Source organism: Carya illinoinensis, chromosome 9, assembly GCF_018687715.1.
Source record: "Carya illinoinensis cultivar Pawnee chromosome 9, C.illinoinensisPawnee_v1, whole genome shotgun sequence".
Taxonomy (NCBI): Eukaryota; Viridiplantae; Streptophyta; class Magnoliopsida; order Fagales; family Juglandaceae; genus Carya; species Carya illinoinensis.
In genome coordinates this window covers 3573335-3591795 of record NC_056760.1, presented here as the reverse complement: position 1 = coordinate 3591795, position 18461 = coordinate 3573335, and the positions used below count along the sequence as shown (strand labels likewise).

The 18461-nt window shown below is 39.9% G+C and overlaps 2 protein-coding genes across 3 annotated transcripts; one reads left to right on the top strand and one right to left on the bottom strand.

The window, feature by feature from the left end:
* The first annotated feature begins 234 nt into the window (after positions 1-234).
* Positions 235-9392, top strand: LOC122276154 (DNA-binding protein SMUBP-2). Of its 2 annotated transcripts, none has more exons than XM_043085677.1 (15): positions 235-435; positions 524-628; positions 1808-1876; positions 2037-2126; positions 2239-2322; positions 2897-3061; positions 4963-5150; positions 5640-5712; positions 6234-6287; positions 6702-6959; positions 7379-7585; positions 7751-7854; positions 8059-8203; positions 8763-8897; positions 9029-9392. In XM_043085677.1, exons 1-15 carry the CDS (start codon positions 346-348, stop codon positions 9203-9205), a joined length of 1944 nt encoding a protein of 647 aa, XP_042941611.1. In that variant the 5' UTR covers positions 235-345; the 3' UTR covers positions 9206-9392. The 2 variants fall into 2 exon arrangements, with proteins under 2 accessions (XP_042941611.1, XP_042941612.1); XM_043085678.1 differs by lacking the exon at positions 235-435 and adding an exon at positions 743-944.
* Positions 9393-9556: 164 nt separating this feature from the next.
* Positions 9557-11176, bottom strand: LOC122276155 (dehydration-responsive element-binding protein 2F). Its single transcript, XM_043085679.1, has one exon. It carries the CDS (start codon positions 11122-11124, stop codon positions 10270-10272), a length of 855 nt encoding a protein of 284 aa, XP_042941613.1. The 5' UTR covers positions 11125-11176; the 3' UTR covers positions 9557-10269.
* Positions 11177-18461: the final 7285 nt, after the last annotated feature.

The window sequence follows — 18461 nt, the reverse complement described above, 5'->3', positions numbered from 1 at the left end:
ATTTTATATTATATTAATTAGTAATTCAGTATATAATATATATAATATAAAAATTATAAATATATATACTGTTTAAGTTTGGTTTAAATCGCTTTTTAAAATATGAAAATTGGTATGGGATAAGTTTTAAACCGATTTCGATTATTAAAAATCGGCACCGGATCGGTTACAAATCCGATTCGGCGCGGTCCGGTTTAACCGAATATTTAAATAAATAAAAACACAGAGAGGAAACGGAGAGATGATAAGTAGTTCATAATCGTTCTGCTGCCCTGCTCCCGAGAGGCTCCCTCTCTCTCTCTCTCTCTCTCTAAAGAAGCTAACTCGCGGACAGCAACGATAGCCATGGAGGGAGGGAAGACGAAGAAGATCTCAACTCCTCTCTCTCTCCAACAATTCATCTCTATCACAGTCCCTCTCCTCGATTTGGAGAAGGTTCTGTATCTCTCTGTTTATGTGTATATTTGCGTGACTGTATGTCATATGGGTACTGAAGTTTTTCATTTATAATAAAATGGTTTAGGACGCTGAGATATCAGCATCAATCAGCACAGGCGCGTCCAGAAACTTAGAGACTGCTCAAAAGAGGGGCTCCACTATTCTCAATTTGAAATGTGTAGACGCTCAGGTTTTTTTCTATTCTAATGGTTTCCGTGAAAATGGAAGTATGTAAAAAGCGAAAATACAAGATTATGTTTGTAATTTTTTTTTTTTCATTTTTTTTAAATTTGTTTCCCTGAAGTTCAAAATGAAAGGGAAGAGGGAGGTGGGGGGGACTAAGAAAGAAGCAGCTTTGGTCAACTAATATGAGAAAGCCTGGAGTGAACAGAATGCTGAAGTGGTAGTCTTTGGATTGCTATTAGAGCTGGTTGAGAAAAAAATCTTGACTTTCTTTCGTCTGGAGTAGGCGATGGAAGGACGATCCGATTCTGGCGTGATGCGTGGTGTGTGTAACGAACTTTATTTCCGATGGCTGTCAATAAACATGCATCTCTATTCTTCTGTTTGGACACTAGGGGATGATGGAACTCGTTTCTGGAGTCTAAGATTTGTTCGAGTTTTTCATGTTTGGGGTTCGAATTGGTTGATTCTCTCCTGGATTTATTGTACTCTAATATGTAAGTTGCCAGTGGTAGTCCTTGGAGGCGCATTTTAGTGTGGCAAAGTATTCCAAAGTTTGCTTTGTCGCCTTGACAACTGCCATGCCTAAGATTTTAGCTGTGCATAATCTAATGCGTAATAAAACCCTTGTCAATTTTCGTTGTTTACGTAAGTGTAACAGCCAATTGGTTGATCATCAGTTGTCAGATCGTACCTTTGTGAGAGATTCGTGATCTTTCATATTTTCTGTTTTTGGAATTAATTTGGGGGATGCCAAAGAAGGTGATAGACGTCTACTTCAGCCGGAAAGGCTGTTTGGTCGGCATAAAAAAGTCCGATATGGAATGCAGTTCCTCTTTGCCTTATGTTGACGATTTGCAGAGAGGGGAATAAATGTACTTTTTTATGCTGTTAAAATTTTTCTGTTAAGTCCCACCCATTTTATTGTGTCGTTGTATGAATAGAGCCTTGTTATGGATGGGGTTTACTGTGATTCATTTGATTTTTGTGGATCTCTTAAACCTTGGATTGTAATTCTCAAGGCGATTCTCTTGTGCATTCCATCTTTGCATAAGTTTCTTCTTTTATTAATAAATTTCTTATTACTTGTCCCAAAAAAATACTTCTTACTGCATTTTGTTGGCAACCAAGAGCATTGCGCCATCTAGAATTTCTGTAATTTTCTTTAACTTTTTTGTGGCCATAGACAGGGCTAATGGGGAAAACTCTTCTTGAGTTTCAATCTACTAAAGGGGACGTTCTTCCTGCTCACAAGGTGAAGATTCCACAATCCCTGTTGATTGCTTGTTAAATTCAATTTATTTACTACTTTTAGTGAAGCAAGGGCGGTGTTTTTAGATATTGAAATCGTATCCTAGCTTCGGCTTCTAGTTTCATATTTTAATTTTTGTCCTTTTATTTCTTCCTGGTTGTAGTTTGGCACACATGACGTGGTTGTTTTAAGACCTAATAAGGCTGATTTGGGGTCTCCTGCACTTGGACAAGGTGTGGTTTACCGGTTAAAGGTAATTTTGAGAAACGGAATGTTGGGTGATTACTTAATGCCATGCTTTCTTTACGAAACTGATGATCATTTTCACGACTACTTGTGCTGGTGGTTTGCTGTGTATTGAACAGGACTCTTCAATCACTGTTGCTTTTGATGACATCCCAGAAGACGGTTTGAATAGTCCCCTTCGTCTTGAGAAAGTGGCCAATGAGGTATGCTGTTCAGAGTTTCCCAGTTAATGAAGATTTCGAGTTGGCTTGAATTGTTATGTAATTTATATTTATTTGAGGGAGATTAGACTTCTATGGTGCTCTAGGGATCATTTACAGGGGTACATAGCAGATATTGTACATATAAGTTCCCCCAAAATGTAAACCGCTATAGGAAATACCGTACATCAAGTTTGGCTATAAGCAAAACCTGAACCAGTTTGATTTTTTTTGGATACCCAACTGTAGCAGGCCATGTACAGTTACTAACATTACACTACTTTGGAACTTAACAACAAAGAAAAAATTACAAGTTTGTAAGCAGTTCAAACTGTACGATATTGAAAACTTTATATTGACTCAGCTTTCTTAAATGGATCAGACCTATCATTCATTCGTAAATGAACTGTACAATTTAATTTCTAGTTTCTATAAGTTGCAAAGTCCTCAAAAAAGGATGTGGTATAAAATTTTTGGCATCTCCTGTTTTATGCTGAGATCATTTTAATCTTTATACTATGTGTTTATAGATATTCGTTGGAAAAATAAATGCTGCAAGTACTGATTATCTTCGCAGGTGACATACCAAAGGATGAAGGATGCCTTGGTACAATTGAGTAAAGGTGTGCAGAAGGGACCTGCAGCTGATCTCATTCCTGTTTTATTCGGGGAGAGCCCACCGACAGTGACCAAAAAGGATGTCAAATTCACCCCCTTCAACTCCAACCTTGATAACTCTCAAGTTTGTAAACATATTCTCTTGCATTTCCTTACACTCAAGCATAATGTTTTGGTTTTTGAAACAGTTTGTTACTAAAGAAATTCAAAATGAAAATATTATGGTATTGAGATTAACATAATCATGAAAAAAGAGTCATACAGCCATATTAAGAGAATTCTAACAAAATCCAGTTGGTTTCTCTTTAGCATTGAGACTAGTCATTGAATTGAAATTTTTTCTCAACATCAATCTCAATTAGATTGTTTATGCTCTATACATTCAGTTTTCAAAATTTGGAATATAAAGCTCACCTAACTTAAAAATCAACACTGCCAGTTGCTCGAAACTTTTAAGGGTAAACACTAAACAATAATTGGAACTGAAACATAAGTGAATAGAAAGAGTTGCAGAATAACTATAAATGAAGTTTAGGAAATTGTGAAGCTGGATTCTCTATGCATATTCTCCTGCGCACCACCTCTGAACTAAGATTGCAGCCGTCATTTGTGCTATTTTTTAGAATTATTGTCAATTGCAACCTTTTTTTTTTTTTTTAAAGTAATCAAAGTGTATTAATAAAAGAATAGGAAAAGTCATGTGTAGTACAAAGAATGCCCTACGTAGGGACAATAGATAGAAGGAAATCTTGGCCATTAAAATTAACGCCAGTGGCCCAAGTACAAAGAGTTCTAAAAAAGAAAGTTTCAAGTTCCTTCATCGATCTCTCTTTATCCTCGAATGTCTGTTCATTGCGCTCCTGTCACACGCATCACATAATGCATATAGGAATAATATTCCATACAGCCTTGATCTGTTGATTGCCTCTTAGATCTTTCTAGCTAGCCAAAACCGACACTACTGTCTCAAGCATAACCCAACCCAAATCTAGTCTACTAAATACCTCGTTCCATGACCCTCGAGCTACTTCACAGTGTAGTAGAAGATGGTCCACAGATTCACCCCCATTCCTACGCATACAACACCAATTTACGATAATCACCATTTGTTTCCTCAAATTATCTGTTATGAGGATCTTACCCAAGGAATGGGTCCACACAAAAAATGCTGCTTTGAGAGGCGCCTTATGTCTCCAAATTATTTTCCAAGGAAACTAAATAGGGAGCTCATGTGAAAGGGACTTATAAAACAAGCGAACCGAGAACACACCTTTACCTGTAGGTATCCACCACAATAAATCGGCATGCTGGTCATTCCGTTTGATTGAGTACAAAAGACTGAAAAAGGCTGCAAAGCTGTCCATTTCCCAATCATTTGCCGCCTGGCTAAAATTGATGTTCCACTGGATTTGATCCCCTACTATCACCATGACATCTACCACTGAAATTAGTTGCAACCTATCAATGGATGAGCTTAGAATGTTTTTTCTCAATACTTTATTCCATTGTCGATTGTAATATACTTTCATGGCGTGAGCATTCATGATTTCCCTGTATCTTTAGACAATCACGTATGGGTATTGCTCTTGTATGGACGAGATTAGAACTTTATTTTTTCATACTCTACTCCATTGGTCGATTGTAATAGACTTTAATGCCATGAATGTACATGATTTCCTTATATCTTTAGACACTCATGCATAGGTGTCTCTATTGTATATGTCCCGTGTACTTGGCTTTGCCTATTTTAATAAAATTCTTATTTATTGATTAAAAAAAAAAAAAAAAAGGTATTGCTCTTGTATATGTCTTGTGTAGTTGAGCTATGCCTATTCTCATCAAGAATTTTTCTTTTTTACTGATAAAAAAATGATTGTTATTTAGAAAAAAAAAAAAGAAAGTGATTTTGAACATTTTCACCCACCCATCCTTGCTTGATTTATGCATGTATATGTTCACTCTTTATGCATGCTCCATTTCTCACAAACTAATGCACCTAGTCTCTACCCTTTTTTTCCTCCAAAGAAAGATGCCATTTCAAAAGCCCTGTCATCAAAGAATATATTCTTGCTGCATGGCCCTCCTGGAACTGGAAAAACCACAACTGTGGTGGAGATTATCTTACAAGAAGTGAAACGTGGATCAAAGATTCTTGCATGTGCTGCTTCAAATATTGCTGTAGACAACATTGTTGAGCGACTTGTTCCTCACAGGTAAAATACAGTGAACATGTACTAGAATAAGTATGTATTTCTATAAGTCCACAGGTTTTCTTATTCATTTTCACTGAAGCTATGCTATCATGTTATCGTGGCAAGTCTGGGTTCTATACGTACACGTCTTGTGAATGGTTTCTGAAGAATGTGATCAGTGAGAAATTGTTATAGCCATTGATCTTCTTACTTGTGTATGGTGCTTTTGCATTCAATTGGATGTAGCAGCCAATAGGCTCAAACATTCTCCTAGCATTGCTTTTTAGGAGTCATATAGCTCATTGCAAGTAGGAATTGTTGTGGCTGGTTTAACATCAGGTGTCACCCCTTATTGCGTTCAATTCTATAGAGTAAAAGGGAAGGTTATAGGCTTTGAAAATCTCAGCTTTCTATACTGAGGATTCTCTTTGTTATAAAATGGTTTGAATCATCAAGTGTGACAATATCAAATATAACAATGTCTTTATCTATTTCCATATCTTCTCTCAGAGTAAATTTGGTGAGATTGGGGCATCCTGCACGTTTACTGCCTCAAGTATTGGAGAGTGCGCTGGATGCTCAGGTATATAAAACCTCAAATTTAGGGAAAAAAGCTTGATGCCTGGAATGCTTTCTGTCATCACAGTGGCGTTTTGTTTAAACTTATAATTTCATCTCATCCCATGATTTATATGTTTTTTATGTCACTGTATTGTGCACCTTGACTTATCAAAAAAAAAAACTGTATTGTGCACCTTGACTTTTCTCTTGTTTTCCTGGGAACATGTCACGGCTACTTGGATGAGCACATATTGACAGTCCTTTTCGCTTTATAATTATTTTTTGTTGAAGAAATTGAAAGTCCACTCCTTTTGTTATATTGTTTTATGTACCTAATTACATGTGTTTTTCATTCATAAATCCATTGATTCTTCCTTTGATGTCTTCTAGTCTCTGGTTATGGTACTGTGGACAAGACATTTCCTCCTTTCTCTGACATATCATAAAGCAGATGTTTTTTTCTTTTTGTGTGGTGTTGTTTTAATATACTTTCTAATCTTTGATAAACTGATGGTCCTTACATGTATGTTTTTTGCTTTTTAGGTTTTACGGGGCGATAATAGTGCTTTGGCTAGTGACATTCGGAAGGAAATGAAGGTAGAGGTTTGAAGTAGATTTGAAGCAAACTTAGTGCACAACGTTTTCCCATATATGCAGTTAAAATTATTGAAAAATGATGCTTAATCATATGCTTTTCCGTTTTATAATTTTATCGGATGAAGTTTTCTAACCAAAATAATGGTATTCAGTTTTGGGAGAAAGTTGATATCTCCTTGGGTGTGGTTGGCTGTTGCATGTTATATCATTTATTCTCTAAACTTAAAAAGTTATTCCATATTTTCTGGTTCATCCTGCCAGAAGGCTTTCTTTCTGGAAGTTTCTTTTTGGTACCAGAACTTTTTTTTCGCAAGTGTTTTTTACAAGTGGTGCCACAACCTGTTTCATGCTTCTGTGATTTGATAACTTTCTTATATATTAATGCTTCAACTTGTCCTCACTGCATTTCTTCAGGTCTTAAATGGGAAACTGTTGAAAACCAAAGACAAAAACACCAGGAGAGACATCCAGAAAGAGCTTAGAACTCTTTCTAAAGAAGAGCGTAAAAGGCAGCAACTTGCTGTTACAGATGTAATTAAAAGAGCAGATGTGGTGTTGGCAACCTTGACTGGGGCGTCTTCCCACAAGTTGGATAACACTTCATTTGACTTGGTGATTATTGATGAAGCTGCTCAGGCACTTGAGATAGCATGCTGGATAGCTCTACTAAAGGTAGTATTGCACACATAATAACACCAAAAAACATATGCACTTCCCTTAAAAATGCAGCCATGCACCCATGTGTGTTCAATTTGGGGATGCCATAATTATCACTGTCATTTTTAATGGTCACTCATTTTAATGCTTATTACCCAGGTCTTTGGATACATTTCTTTACCATACAATCTATCAGGAGTAAAAATGTCTTTAAATATATGTAATACAAAATAACTTGCTCAAAGACTAAAAAATTTCAGCCAAGGATATTTTGAATTTTGAAAAGTATATTCCAACGGAATGACTTGTGTTGGTCATTGTGTATATCAAAAGATTGAAGGTAATTGCCTAAAAATGAAATATGGTAATGATACATGTAGAATGTCTACTAGCAATCACAGCACCAATTAACAATCTAAGTTTATTTTTTTCAGGGTTCAAGATGTATACTTGCTGGTGACCATCTTCAGCTTCCCCCAACAATTCAAAGTGTTGAAGCTGAGAGGAAAGGTTTGGGAAGAACCCTATTTGAACGCCTTGCAGACATGTATGGAAATGAAGTCATGTCAATGCTCACCGTACAGTACCGCATGCATGAGCTTATTATGAATTGGTCATCTAAAGAGCTATACAGCAGTAAGGTGTGTTATGGATGTTGGTTTAGACAAAACATATCAGTAATGGGTTGCGAAAAACTTCTTTTTTTTTTTGGATAAATTAATGGGTTGCGAAAAACTTTGTCTGTAATATCAATAAGAAATGGGAAAGGAAATTGTGCGATTTTGTATGGTTATATCTTCTTACAGATTAAAGCCCATCCAAGTGTTGCTGCACATATGCTTTTTGATCTTGAGGACGTGAAGAGAACCACTTCGACCGAACCCACCATTCTTCTCATAGACATAGCTGGGTATGCTACATTGTTGCCATATGCTGAATTATAATGGTTTTCATAATAATTGCTTAGGGTTTCTCCATGCCTGTTTGGAACTGCATTGAATGGTTTCATTCTCATTGTCCTTAAATTTTGAAGTCACACCAAAATTAGAAGGCAAAATGTGAAAAAAGACTTTTTTGATGATTGTCGTACTTGGTTCATATTGATCTGATTCAGGTGTGATATGGACGAAAAGAAGGATGAAGAAGATAGCACATTGAATGAGGGTGAAGCAGAAGTTGCGATTGCCCATGCAAAGAGACTTGTTCAAAGTGGAGTCCGGGCTTCTGATATTGGTATTATTACCCCATATGCTGCACAGGTATAGGTCTTTCTTTTGTGAGCTTTAATTGCTGAAATTTATCTACAATCTAGACCTAGTAAACCAGGTCGTGTACACTATTCAATAGAAAGTTAGGCACATCGACTTTCTAATTAAGAGTAGGAAACCACATCACACTTGATTAAATCTAGTAAAAAAGATTAAAATTTTTCCACCCCATTTGTGGTGGTCTGCTTACACCCCATTTGGCCACCCTGGCACTGGAGTGGCAAGATCCACCCAGGCCGGGGTGGTTTGCCACAATAGAGGCTGGCCGGACCACCCCTTGGGTGGTTCTAATTTCTCCTTTTTTTCTTAATTTTTATTATAAATATATTATATAAATAATCCAGTGCACGAATGTATTCAGAATGCCATGGAATACTTCCATGTCATTGTATTATTGGTCTTATTTTACACCAAACCATGAGCTTCATAATTATGTAATTATGGCAAACGATCAAAATAGCTACTGGATGAAATGAAAAGTTCTTTTTGTGCACATAGTATGACACTATACATATTTTTTTCATTGCTGATATTGTATCTAGTAATGCAGGTTGTGTTACTAAAGATATTGAAAAGCAATGAAGAGAAACTAAAACACGTGGAAATCTCAACAGTAGATGGCTTCCAGGGACGAGAAAAGGAAGCTATTATTATTTCCATGGTTCGATCAAACTCAAAGAAAGAGGTTCGTAATTCATCTTCATTACTATTGTTAATTTATTTCTTCAGAAGAAATAAGAAAGTTAAAATTCAATTACCATGAATATTGTAGAATAGAGAAAATTAAACTCTATTTTTTTTTTCAAAACATTGCAGGTGGGGTTTCTGAGTGATCGCAGGCGAATGAATGTGGCTGTGACACGGGCTAGAAGGCAATGCTGTCTTGTCTGTGACACCGAAACAGTGAGTAGTGATGGGTTCTTGAAACGATTAATTGAATATTTTGAGGAGCATGGTGAGTATCTAAGTGCCTCAGAGTATCAAAATGAATAACTAAAGAAAACTTAAGGAAGATAATTTTATAGTTCTTCTGGATGAAAAGTTGTTTCAACTTGCTATTTTTGACATGCAAAGTTGTCTGGAAACTAGGCTGTAGCCTGTTGGACACATCTTATTCATTTCTACCGTGCCTTGTGTTCATTGTGTCAAAAGTAAAAGACCAATTATCTTTGCACTTTCATAGTAATGCTTAAACTTCCTCATCAAGGTTCAACTCCATTCCTCTTTTCTGGGGAATTGTCAAAAATTCAATGGGAATGTTTCACGGTTTGAATATGACGAATTTGGGCCTTTTCATAATGGCCAAGAATGTATACATCTTTTTTTTTTTGTTCGTGTTTTTGCCTCCGTGAGTCATCTTCATTGCCTGCTTTTTAATACTTAGAACAGATCCAAGCACAGATTTATATCCTGAATATCATCTGGAAACTACTGTGGCAATCATGGCTTCTATGTGTAAGCCTCACTTTTTCCATTTCCTTTTTCATACGACTGTTTTGTTTAATCCTTCCTTGTAGTGATTATCTTTATGCCCATATTTCTTCCGATTATAATCTAAGATGTTGAAAGCTCCCACTTCTGAGATTTTCCCTGTAAGTTCCCTCAGTTGGTAGGGACCTGAGCAAAAACATGCGTTGTTGCAAAGATGGCCATTATAGTGATCGGAAAAATGATCAAAGTGTTGATCAGTTCGCCTCAACCATTGGTTAAAACCAAGGCCAATTATAGTTTCGCAGCCACAAGAAGTAGAAGAACAAAGTTCTCGCAGCCTCTAACAATCTAACTAAGCCCTCTCTCTCTCTCTCTCTCTCTCTCTCTCTCTCTCTCTCTCTCACACACACACACAGAGAAAGTGAAAGTGAACTGATGTCTACTAGTCTCTCTCTCTCTCTCTCACACACACACACAGAGAAAGTGAAAGTGAACTGATGTCTACTAGGAGATTGAAATGCTACATACGTGAGAGTGATGAAACTGGTAGTAGATTTCAAGCTGAAGTAATTTCCTAACTCCACCAAAGCTAAAATACTATTTCTTCCTGAAAGCAGCTGATCCTCTCAGAAATTCCAGATGGAAGTAGAGAAACTGATCTCTTCATTAAAGTCGCAAACTTGGTGGTTACCGGCTTCTGCTCCTTGATCTGTAATACCATGCATCTCGATCACTGTATCCCAGTTGAAACTCTTGTTGGCTAAGGTTCCAGGTTCAAGTTCGTCATCACATTCTTTCAATGTAGCATCTGGCACTGCAAAACTAAGTGTGGCGTCGGTTGATTCTGTCTGTCTCTTGTCTTTCAGTACACCCAACTGCTGAAGAAACTCATTGAGATCAATCTGTGGTTTCTCGTCACAAGCTCCCAGCATCTTGTCTGATGAAATTTCTGCATCTTTCCTCTTAACTGTTGGGTTTTCTATTTGGTCACTCATGGTCTGGATTTTAGCTTTTGAATCGCATGAAGATGAACTGGAAGAGGGTGTTAGGCTTTGAACCGCATTTTGCTTAAGTTCTTGGAGCCTCTGATGAATGACATGAACACTAGGTTGGGCATTTATATTAAGCAACCCGCAAGAAGGAAACATGGAAATGAAATTCTTGGAAGGAAACCATTTGAACTTTTGGGACTTGAGTAGAGGGTTGGGGTTGGGTTGAAGATGAGGAAGATTGAGATAAGCATCTGGTCCATATAATCTCCTTGCAGCCTCATCATAAGCCATGGCAGCCTCTTCGGCGGTGGCAAATGAACCTAACCAGAGTCTAGTCCTCTTCTTAGGCTCTCTAATTTCAGCAACCCATTTGCCCCATGTTCTTTGTCGAACACCCCGGTAGTGGCACGAGGCATTCAGAGGGCCTCCTTTGCCTCTAGTGGGGCCTTTCTTCCATGGCTTTAACGAGGGTCTTTTGCAATTCTCCATGGCTTGTTTCAGGTTAGGTCTGGGGAAGCCGAGTGAGTAGGGAAGGAGTGTCAGTAGGAGTTGAGACTGCCAAAAATGGGTTGACAGGCACGGGATATGTAGGAGTAAAGAGTGCAGCTTGGTGTCAATGTGTTCACGTTTGGGGAAAGTTTTCGAGACCATGTGACCGTTAGTACGTGTATAGATGGATCTATGCATGTTCTTATCCATGATCGATGCGTAATTTCACTCGTGATATGTTTTTTTTTTCAAACTTCATTTGAAAGTTTTCTTCTTCAACAAAATAATGAAAGCAACTAACCTAGAGTAAACACTCCCAGTTTTTATAATTTAACTCCTCTTTCCTGATCCCATATGTATAACAGAAGCTTCCAAGAGTACCATGAATTTTTTATGCTAATTCCAATCTCCTTGAATTATAGGCAAGCTTTGTGCTCCATTTTATATTAAAAATGGTTGATTTTTTAAAAGACACTCGGAAGTATCTAGTAAACAGCCAACACCACAAATTAGGTTCAACTGGTACAAACGAGTGATCTTTTCTTTTATTTTTTATTTTTATTTTTTTGACTGGAAATATAGCATTAAATGTTGAGGTGGTGAGTGGAATAATTTTGCAAAAAAATGCTTTTTGAACCGTCAAGTGAATGTTACAAAGAAAGAGAGTACTTTTAAAGAAAGAGAGTACTTTGAATGAAGCCTGAGTCTCTCTTCCTCGGATTCTATTGGCGTTGGTTGTCCATAAATATGATTGAGTTGAATTTTTACTCAACAGAGTTTGGGTTTCAAGAAGACTCACCTCACTGCATTTTTCATTCTCACGAGCTCTATTTCACGTTTTCATGTCATTCTCAACTTGATTCCCGGGACTCCCTCCACCTTTATCCCATGCCATGCTCTCTATCTCTCTCTGTGTGTGTCTGTACCCAAATAATAATTTTTTTTTACTTCATTTTAAATATCAGTCTTTAACCAAAGGTATATATTGAAATCTATCGGTAGTTTAGAGTGCAAGTTATAACGTCTAGTAATTTAAGCACTACTCATCGCAAAATAAATTGTAATTTTGAGACTATCCAAAACTGTATACGAATCCCCTCCAAAACAAAGCTTTGAAAAAGATAAAAGAATACCAATCATCATGCACGAGGCACACTTGATAGCGTGACGGTGGAAAACTCTATGGAAAACAAATATTTTTCCTGGTTCGAGGATGATGACATGAGATAATACTCCATAGTGAATTTACGATCATGTTTATTGAAGAAAACATTTGAACGCATCACTTCTTACTACTATCCTTCCTCTCGTCAATTTATGAGAACGACAACTTTTAGACCAAGCATAGCTCCAGCAAAATAGTAATCAACCACCAGAAACAATGAACAAGACATAAATTTTAAAGCCATTTGTACATAGAAACAGGATCAGATTGCCAAGGACTAGAGAAGTCCTCACAACCGGGGAGTAGCTGCCTCATTCGAGGAGCCCTTCAAAAAACAGACTCCACCTGGGAGAGCCACACAGTAGCAGAATCCGGAGGACAACCAAAGCCTCTTTTCCCTTTCTAGTTTCTGCGCTCCTTAACTTCCTTCCAATATAGTTCATTGAAAGGTTGAGTTTTTCTTGGACTTTTTCTCTCTCCTTTCTCTCTCTTTCTCTCTCCGTACATCCATGGATGATCTTTTCTAGTGTTACACTGGAATCTCCATCCCCTTAAGCTTGGGTCTGCTACAGTCTCTAGTTTAAGATGGGTTACTCTAAACATGTTTTTATAGAAACTAAAGTTTTTATTTTAGCATTAGAGGGGGGGAACTTCCTTAGTATTACAGAAAGAAGCAGAAAGGTGACAAAGGAGTTGGTCTTCAGCCTTTCTTGTGCTCATTGGATGGCTAACATGGTGGAAGAATGTTACCTTTCGATGGGGAGAAGGGATTTCTTCAAGTCTTTTCGGATTGGTTCTTTGGCTGTGGTTGCTCATAGAAGATCTAATGCCTTTGGACAGTTCTTGGAAGTTACGGAATATGGTGGTAATGGCCGCCGAGGCATGCTGGTGTTTCCAGCAGGGAAGGAAGGTTATGGGTGGAAGACTTTATCCTTGGAGCTGAAGCATGCTCTGGCAGGTTTCTCTAAGGCTCCAGTGGTGGTTAAGGGTGGTGGGAAGGGGAAAGAAATGGGAGGGCAAACCAGGACGTATGCTGAGGCTGCTAGGGGAGGTGAAGCAAGTAGTAGGGTGGCAGTGCAGGGAGGCAACGTGCAGATTTTGTATAACGTGGAGAAAGAGAAAAATAAGGGGGTTGCAGGAGAGTGTCGTATGGCAGGGAAAGTTGGTAGAGGACAAGTCAATGACTTAGGTGTAGTTAGTCTGCCCGAGAACTGCGTAGGGGAAAGGGAGGGGCAGAACATCCTTTTAGGTATGAAAGTGGAACTGGCTGGAGTGAAGGAGGAATTGGCTGGGGTAAAGAGGACTATTGAGTCACTCATAGGAAAGGTGGACTGGGATTTATTTCTTAAAAGGAATTTGGGTCTGAAAAATAAAGGGGCTCCGAAACCCAGGGTGAATAAAGGTAAAATCAAGTTGGGAATGGACTTGGGCCGGTCACGCCAAGCCCACCCAAAGCTGAAATGGAGAATCAAGATGAATGGGCCAGCCCTGGAGAAGGCCCAGCCCGAGAAGGAGACCACTGGGCTGTTGACCCAAAAACAGCCCATCGGCAGTGGAGAACTGCACTCACCACCGCCGGTACCGGCACCTCAACAGCGGCATCCCAACGCAGGTAGCTCGTCGTCGGCAAGATCAGAGGCTGGCTGTGCCGTCGGCAGCCCAGTAACTGAAGAGTATCGGCGTGCAGAGGCCTTGCAGCTGGATCCGGCGTCATCGGGAGGAGATCTGAGCAGAGGGGTGGCACAGAAAGGGGCGACGGTCAGGTCTGGGCTGTCTCCTCCCATTGCGGTGGCGATGGCGACGTCGCCGGCGCCGGCGCCGGAATCTTCAGAACAGGGGCTGGTTTGCACAGAGGATGCGACTGAAGAGCAGCGGGTTGGGCTAGTAACATGTGAGGACTCACAGAACACGCCGGCGGTACTTTCTGGGCTACCGGAAGTTTGCTCCGATGCTCAGAATCCGGCAAGTTCACCGGAATCTGTTTTAGAAGCCAAAAAATTCCTTCCGTTGGTTGGCAACTATGTGGAAACAGTGGATAAACTAGAGGAAAGTGAAAAGGAAGGGGCTATGGTAATATGTGAGTGTCCAAGTGGAATGGAGATGAGGGAGGAAATGAGGGAGGGTACTGTGAAAGTCAGCTGCTGTGTTGAGGGTACAGAACCTACTCCTCTGAATTCGTTTCATCCGAGGGGGTCAGAGTGGGTAATTCAAACTGCCTTGGAACTCAAACACATTGTTGGGATTAAATGTGTGGGGTTCGAAAATGAGTTTTTGGCACTTCTCACAGCCATGGAAGCTAGTCATTCACAAACCACAGAAGATCCCTCAATTGGGCTGGAAAAGAAAAAAGAAAGAGAACTAAAGAGGCTTACGTGGGCAATGAACGACGAGGGAGGGGAGCGGAGCTCTAGCCGAGGACGCTCCAAAGGAAGGGCAGCGATAGTTCCGATATGAAACCAAAAATCATCTCTTGGAACGTAAGGGGGTTGAATGAGCAGGCCAAACGGCTCCAAGTTAGGAACTTACTTCGTCAATGGCAAGGTGATATCATTTGCTTACAAGAGACCAAACTAGAATTAATTACATGGAGATTAGTCCGAAGCCTATGGAGAGGACATCATGTTGGGTGGTCTTATTTACCATCCAAAGGAGCATCGGGGGGTGTTCTCATCATGTTTGACAAAAGGGTGGTGAAAAGATTAGAGGATTGTGTGGGTGATTTCTCTGTGGCGTGTTCCTTTAGGAACATAGAAGATGGATTCCGATGGGCATTCGTAGGGGTTTATGGTCCTAACATTGATGCAGAAAGAACAGCAGTGTGGGAGGAACTGGCTGGAATTCTTAGTTGGTGGGAGCTGCCAAGTTGTTTAGGGGGGGACTTCAATGTATCACGCTTCCCAAGTGAAAGGTCAGGTACATCCTGCATCACACCCGCTATGAGTGATTTTTCTGACTTTATTTCAGAATAGGCACTTATGGATATCCCACTAACAGGAGGATCTTTTACTTGGTCCAACACTCGAGAAATACCATCTTGGTCAAGAATTGATAGATTCTTGCTCACTTGTGATTGGGAGCTACATTATCCTGATGTAACCCAAAGACGTCTACATAGAGTGTGCTCAGATCATTTCCCTATCCTCTTGGACTGTGGAGGCATTCAAGGAGGCAAAAGGTATTTTAAATTTGAGAATATGTGGCTAGAATCTGATGGTTTTGTAGACAGGGTCAGACAATGGTGGTCCTCTTACGTGTTCCAAGGCTCTCCGAGCTATATTTTGGCAAGAAAATTGAAAGCATTGAAACAAGATTTGAAGCTATGGAATGAACAAGTGTTTGGTAATGTGCTTTCACAGCAACGATCCCTTATGGAGGAATTACAAGGCCTAGAGTGTGAAGAGGAGGCTAGAGTTCTCACTGAAGCAGAAAAAACTCGCAAGAGTCAGGTAGTCACGGATCTTGAACGAGCTTTATTGATGGAGACAGAAATCCAGAGCACTATGGCTTAAGGAGGGGGATAGGTGTACGAAGTTCTTTCATAGGGTGGCTAATTCACATCGGAGGAACAACACCATCGACACATTGATGGTGGATGGAGTAGTCTCTTCGGATCACGCAAGCATTAAGGACCACATTGCACAGTATTTTGAACACTTACTAGTCGAACAACAACAATGGAGACCTACAGTTGATGGGTTGTCTTTCTCAACAATAGATCAACAGTCTTTAGAGCGGCTTGAGAGACCTTTTGACGAAGAAGAAGTACACACAATTATCCGAAGAATGGCTAGTGATAAGGCCCCAGGTCCTGATGGTTTTACTATGGGCTTTTTCCAAACTTGTTGGGAGGTGATCAAGGGTGACCTCATGCAGGTGTTTCAAGAATTCTATAATTATGCCAGCTTTGAAAAAAGTCTCAATGCCACTTTTATAGCACTTATCCCAAAAAAGGCGGGGTCAACAGATGTTCGAGATTACCGTCCTATTAGTTTGATAACTGGGGTCTACAAGATTATCTCCAAAGTACTAGCGAATCGTTTGAGTATGGTAATGGAGAGATTAATATCAAAGCCACAAAATGCATTTGTCAAAGGCCGACAAATTCTAGATTCGGTTCTTATTGCAAACGAAGTGCTAGATGGAAGACTCAAAGCCCGTGAGCCTGGGTTGATCTGCAAACTAGACATGGAAAAAGCCTATGATCATGTTAACTGGAAATTCTTGCTTTACTTACTGGCAAGATGTGGCTTTGGAGAGAAATGACTGAAATGGGTGGAGTTTTGCATTTCAACAGCTCGCTTCTCTATCTTGGTAAATGGTTCACCGGTGGGTTTCTTTGACTCCTCACGTGGTTTGAGACAGGGAGATCCGCTCTCTCCACTACTCTTTCTTTTTGTCATGGAAGCTCTCAGTAAGATGATTGAAGGGCTTGTGGAAGCGGGACATCTCTATGGGTTCTCAGTGGGGAATGGTTCTAATTACATTTCCCATTTGTTGTTTGCTGATGACACTCTCATTTTCTATGGAGCACATCTTGGGCACATACAATCTTTGAGGGCGTTACTTCTCTGTTTTGAAGCAGTATCAGGCTTGAAGGTAAATCTATCTAAGTCTGAGTTGGTACCGGTGGAGAATGTTCCTGAAGTGGCGGGTTTTGCTGCTCTATTGCAATGTAAGGTCTCTTGTCTACCCTTGCAGTATCTTGGTTTACCCTTGGGCGCCAGTTTCAAATCTGAACAGATTTGGAATGTTGTGATTGAAAAAATGGAGCGAAGGTTGGCGTCGTGGAAGAGGTTGTATTTATCTAAAGGTGGTAGACTCACACTGATTAAAACTACCTTAGCCAACCTCCCCACATACTTTATGTCCTTATTCCCGCTTCCAACGAAGATTGCCAATCGTCTTGAGAAACTACAGCGTGATTTCTTGTGGAGTGGTTGGGGGGAGGAGTTTAAATTCCATTTGGTTAATTGGTCAAAGGTCTGTACCCCGTTTTCTGGGGGTGGTTTGGGGTTGCGAAGCTTGACGGAGTTCAACAAAGCCCTATTGGGGAAATGGTTGTGGCGGTACCAACAAGAAAGTGAGGCTTTGTGGAAGTCGGTTATAACTGAACGTGTTGGGGAGGCATGGGGTGGTTGGTGTTCAAATGAGGTTCGTGGACCACATGAGGTGGGTTTGTGGAAGAACATTAGGAACGGTTGGGAGACCTTCAAGAGACATACTCATATTGTAGTGGGGGATGGATCGAGAGTTAGATTCTGGCATGACAAATGGTGTGGTGAACGGAGCCTCAAAGACAACTTCCCCGCCATATTCGAGCTAGCACGAGTTAAGGATGCAGCAGTAGCGGACTTGCTGGTTTTCTCTAATGGCGTCCCTCATTGGAATGTGGAATTTTCTAGGGCAGCACAAGATTGGGAGTTGGAGGTTATCACTGAATTCTATGCAACACTGTATTCAATACGCATGACAGAGGGCTCCATGGATAGGACGTTGTGAAGTCCCTCAAAGAAAGGTAAATTTATAGTCAGATCGTTTCACAAAGTTTTATCCAACCCAGGCATGCTCAATTTCCCTTGGAAAAGCATTTGGCAGACTAAAGCTCATTCAAAAGCAGCGTTCTTTGTGTGGACAGCAGCATTAGGTAAAATTCTCACTACAGATAACCTAAGAAGACGTCGGGTAATGGTAATGGATTGGTGTTGTATGTGCAAGAAAGATGGGGAATCAGTTGATCATCTGTTTCTACATTGTGAGGTGGCTAGGACCATGTGGGCAGATTTCTTTACGGGTCTTGGAGTAGCATGGGTCATGCCCAGTAGATTGGTGGATTTTCTAGCCTGCTGGAGAGGACTTCGAGGAGATTCAAGGGTGGCAGCAATATGGAAAATGGTACCCATATGCATGTGTTGGTGCATATGGCAAGAGAGAAATGACAGAAGCTTTGAAGACCATGAGATAACATTGGGGGAGCTGAAAGTTTTTTTCTTCAAAACTTTGTTTTCTTGGGTGGGAGCCATTGTATGTAATGGACTAAATGTCCATGACTTTTTTGTTTTGGTTGTAACTAGATAGGTATCTTTCAAGTATATGCCCTATGTACTTGGAATTTGCCTTTTATGATGAATAAAACTTCTTGATTACCGATCAAAAAAAAAAAACTTCCTTCCAC

Coding starts and splice junctions, on each gene's coding strand:
- LOC122276155 (XM_043085679.1), bottom strand. CDS start 11,124: ATGGAGAATTGCAAAAGACCCTCGTTAAAGCCATGGAAGAAAGGCCCC.
- LOC122276154 (XM_043085677.1), top strand. CDS start 346: ATGGAGGGAGGGAAGACGAAGAAGATCTCAACTCCTCTCTCTCTCCAA. Junction 2,127..2,238: donor GTGTGGTTTACCGGTTAAAG/GTAATTTTGAGA, acceptor TGTATTGAACAG/GACTCTTCAATCACTGTTGC. Junction 5,151..5,639: donor GAGCGACTTGTTCCTCACAG/GTAAAATACAGT, acceptor ATCTTCTCTCAG/AGTAAATTTGGTGAGATTGG.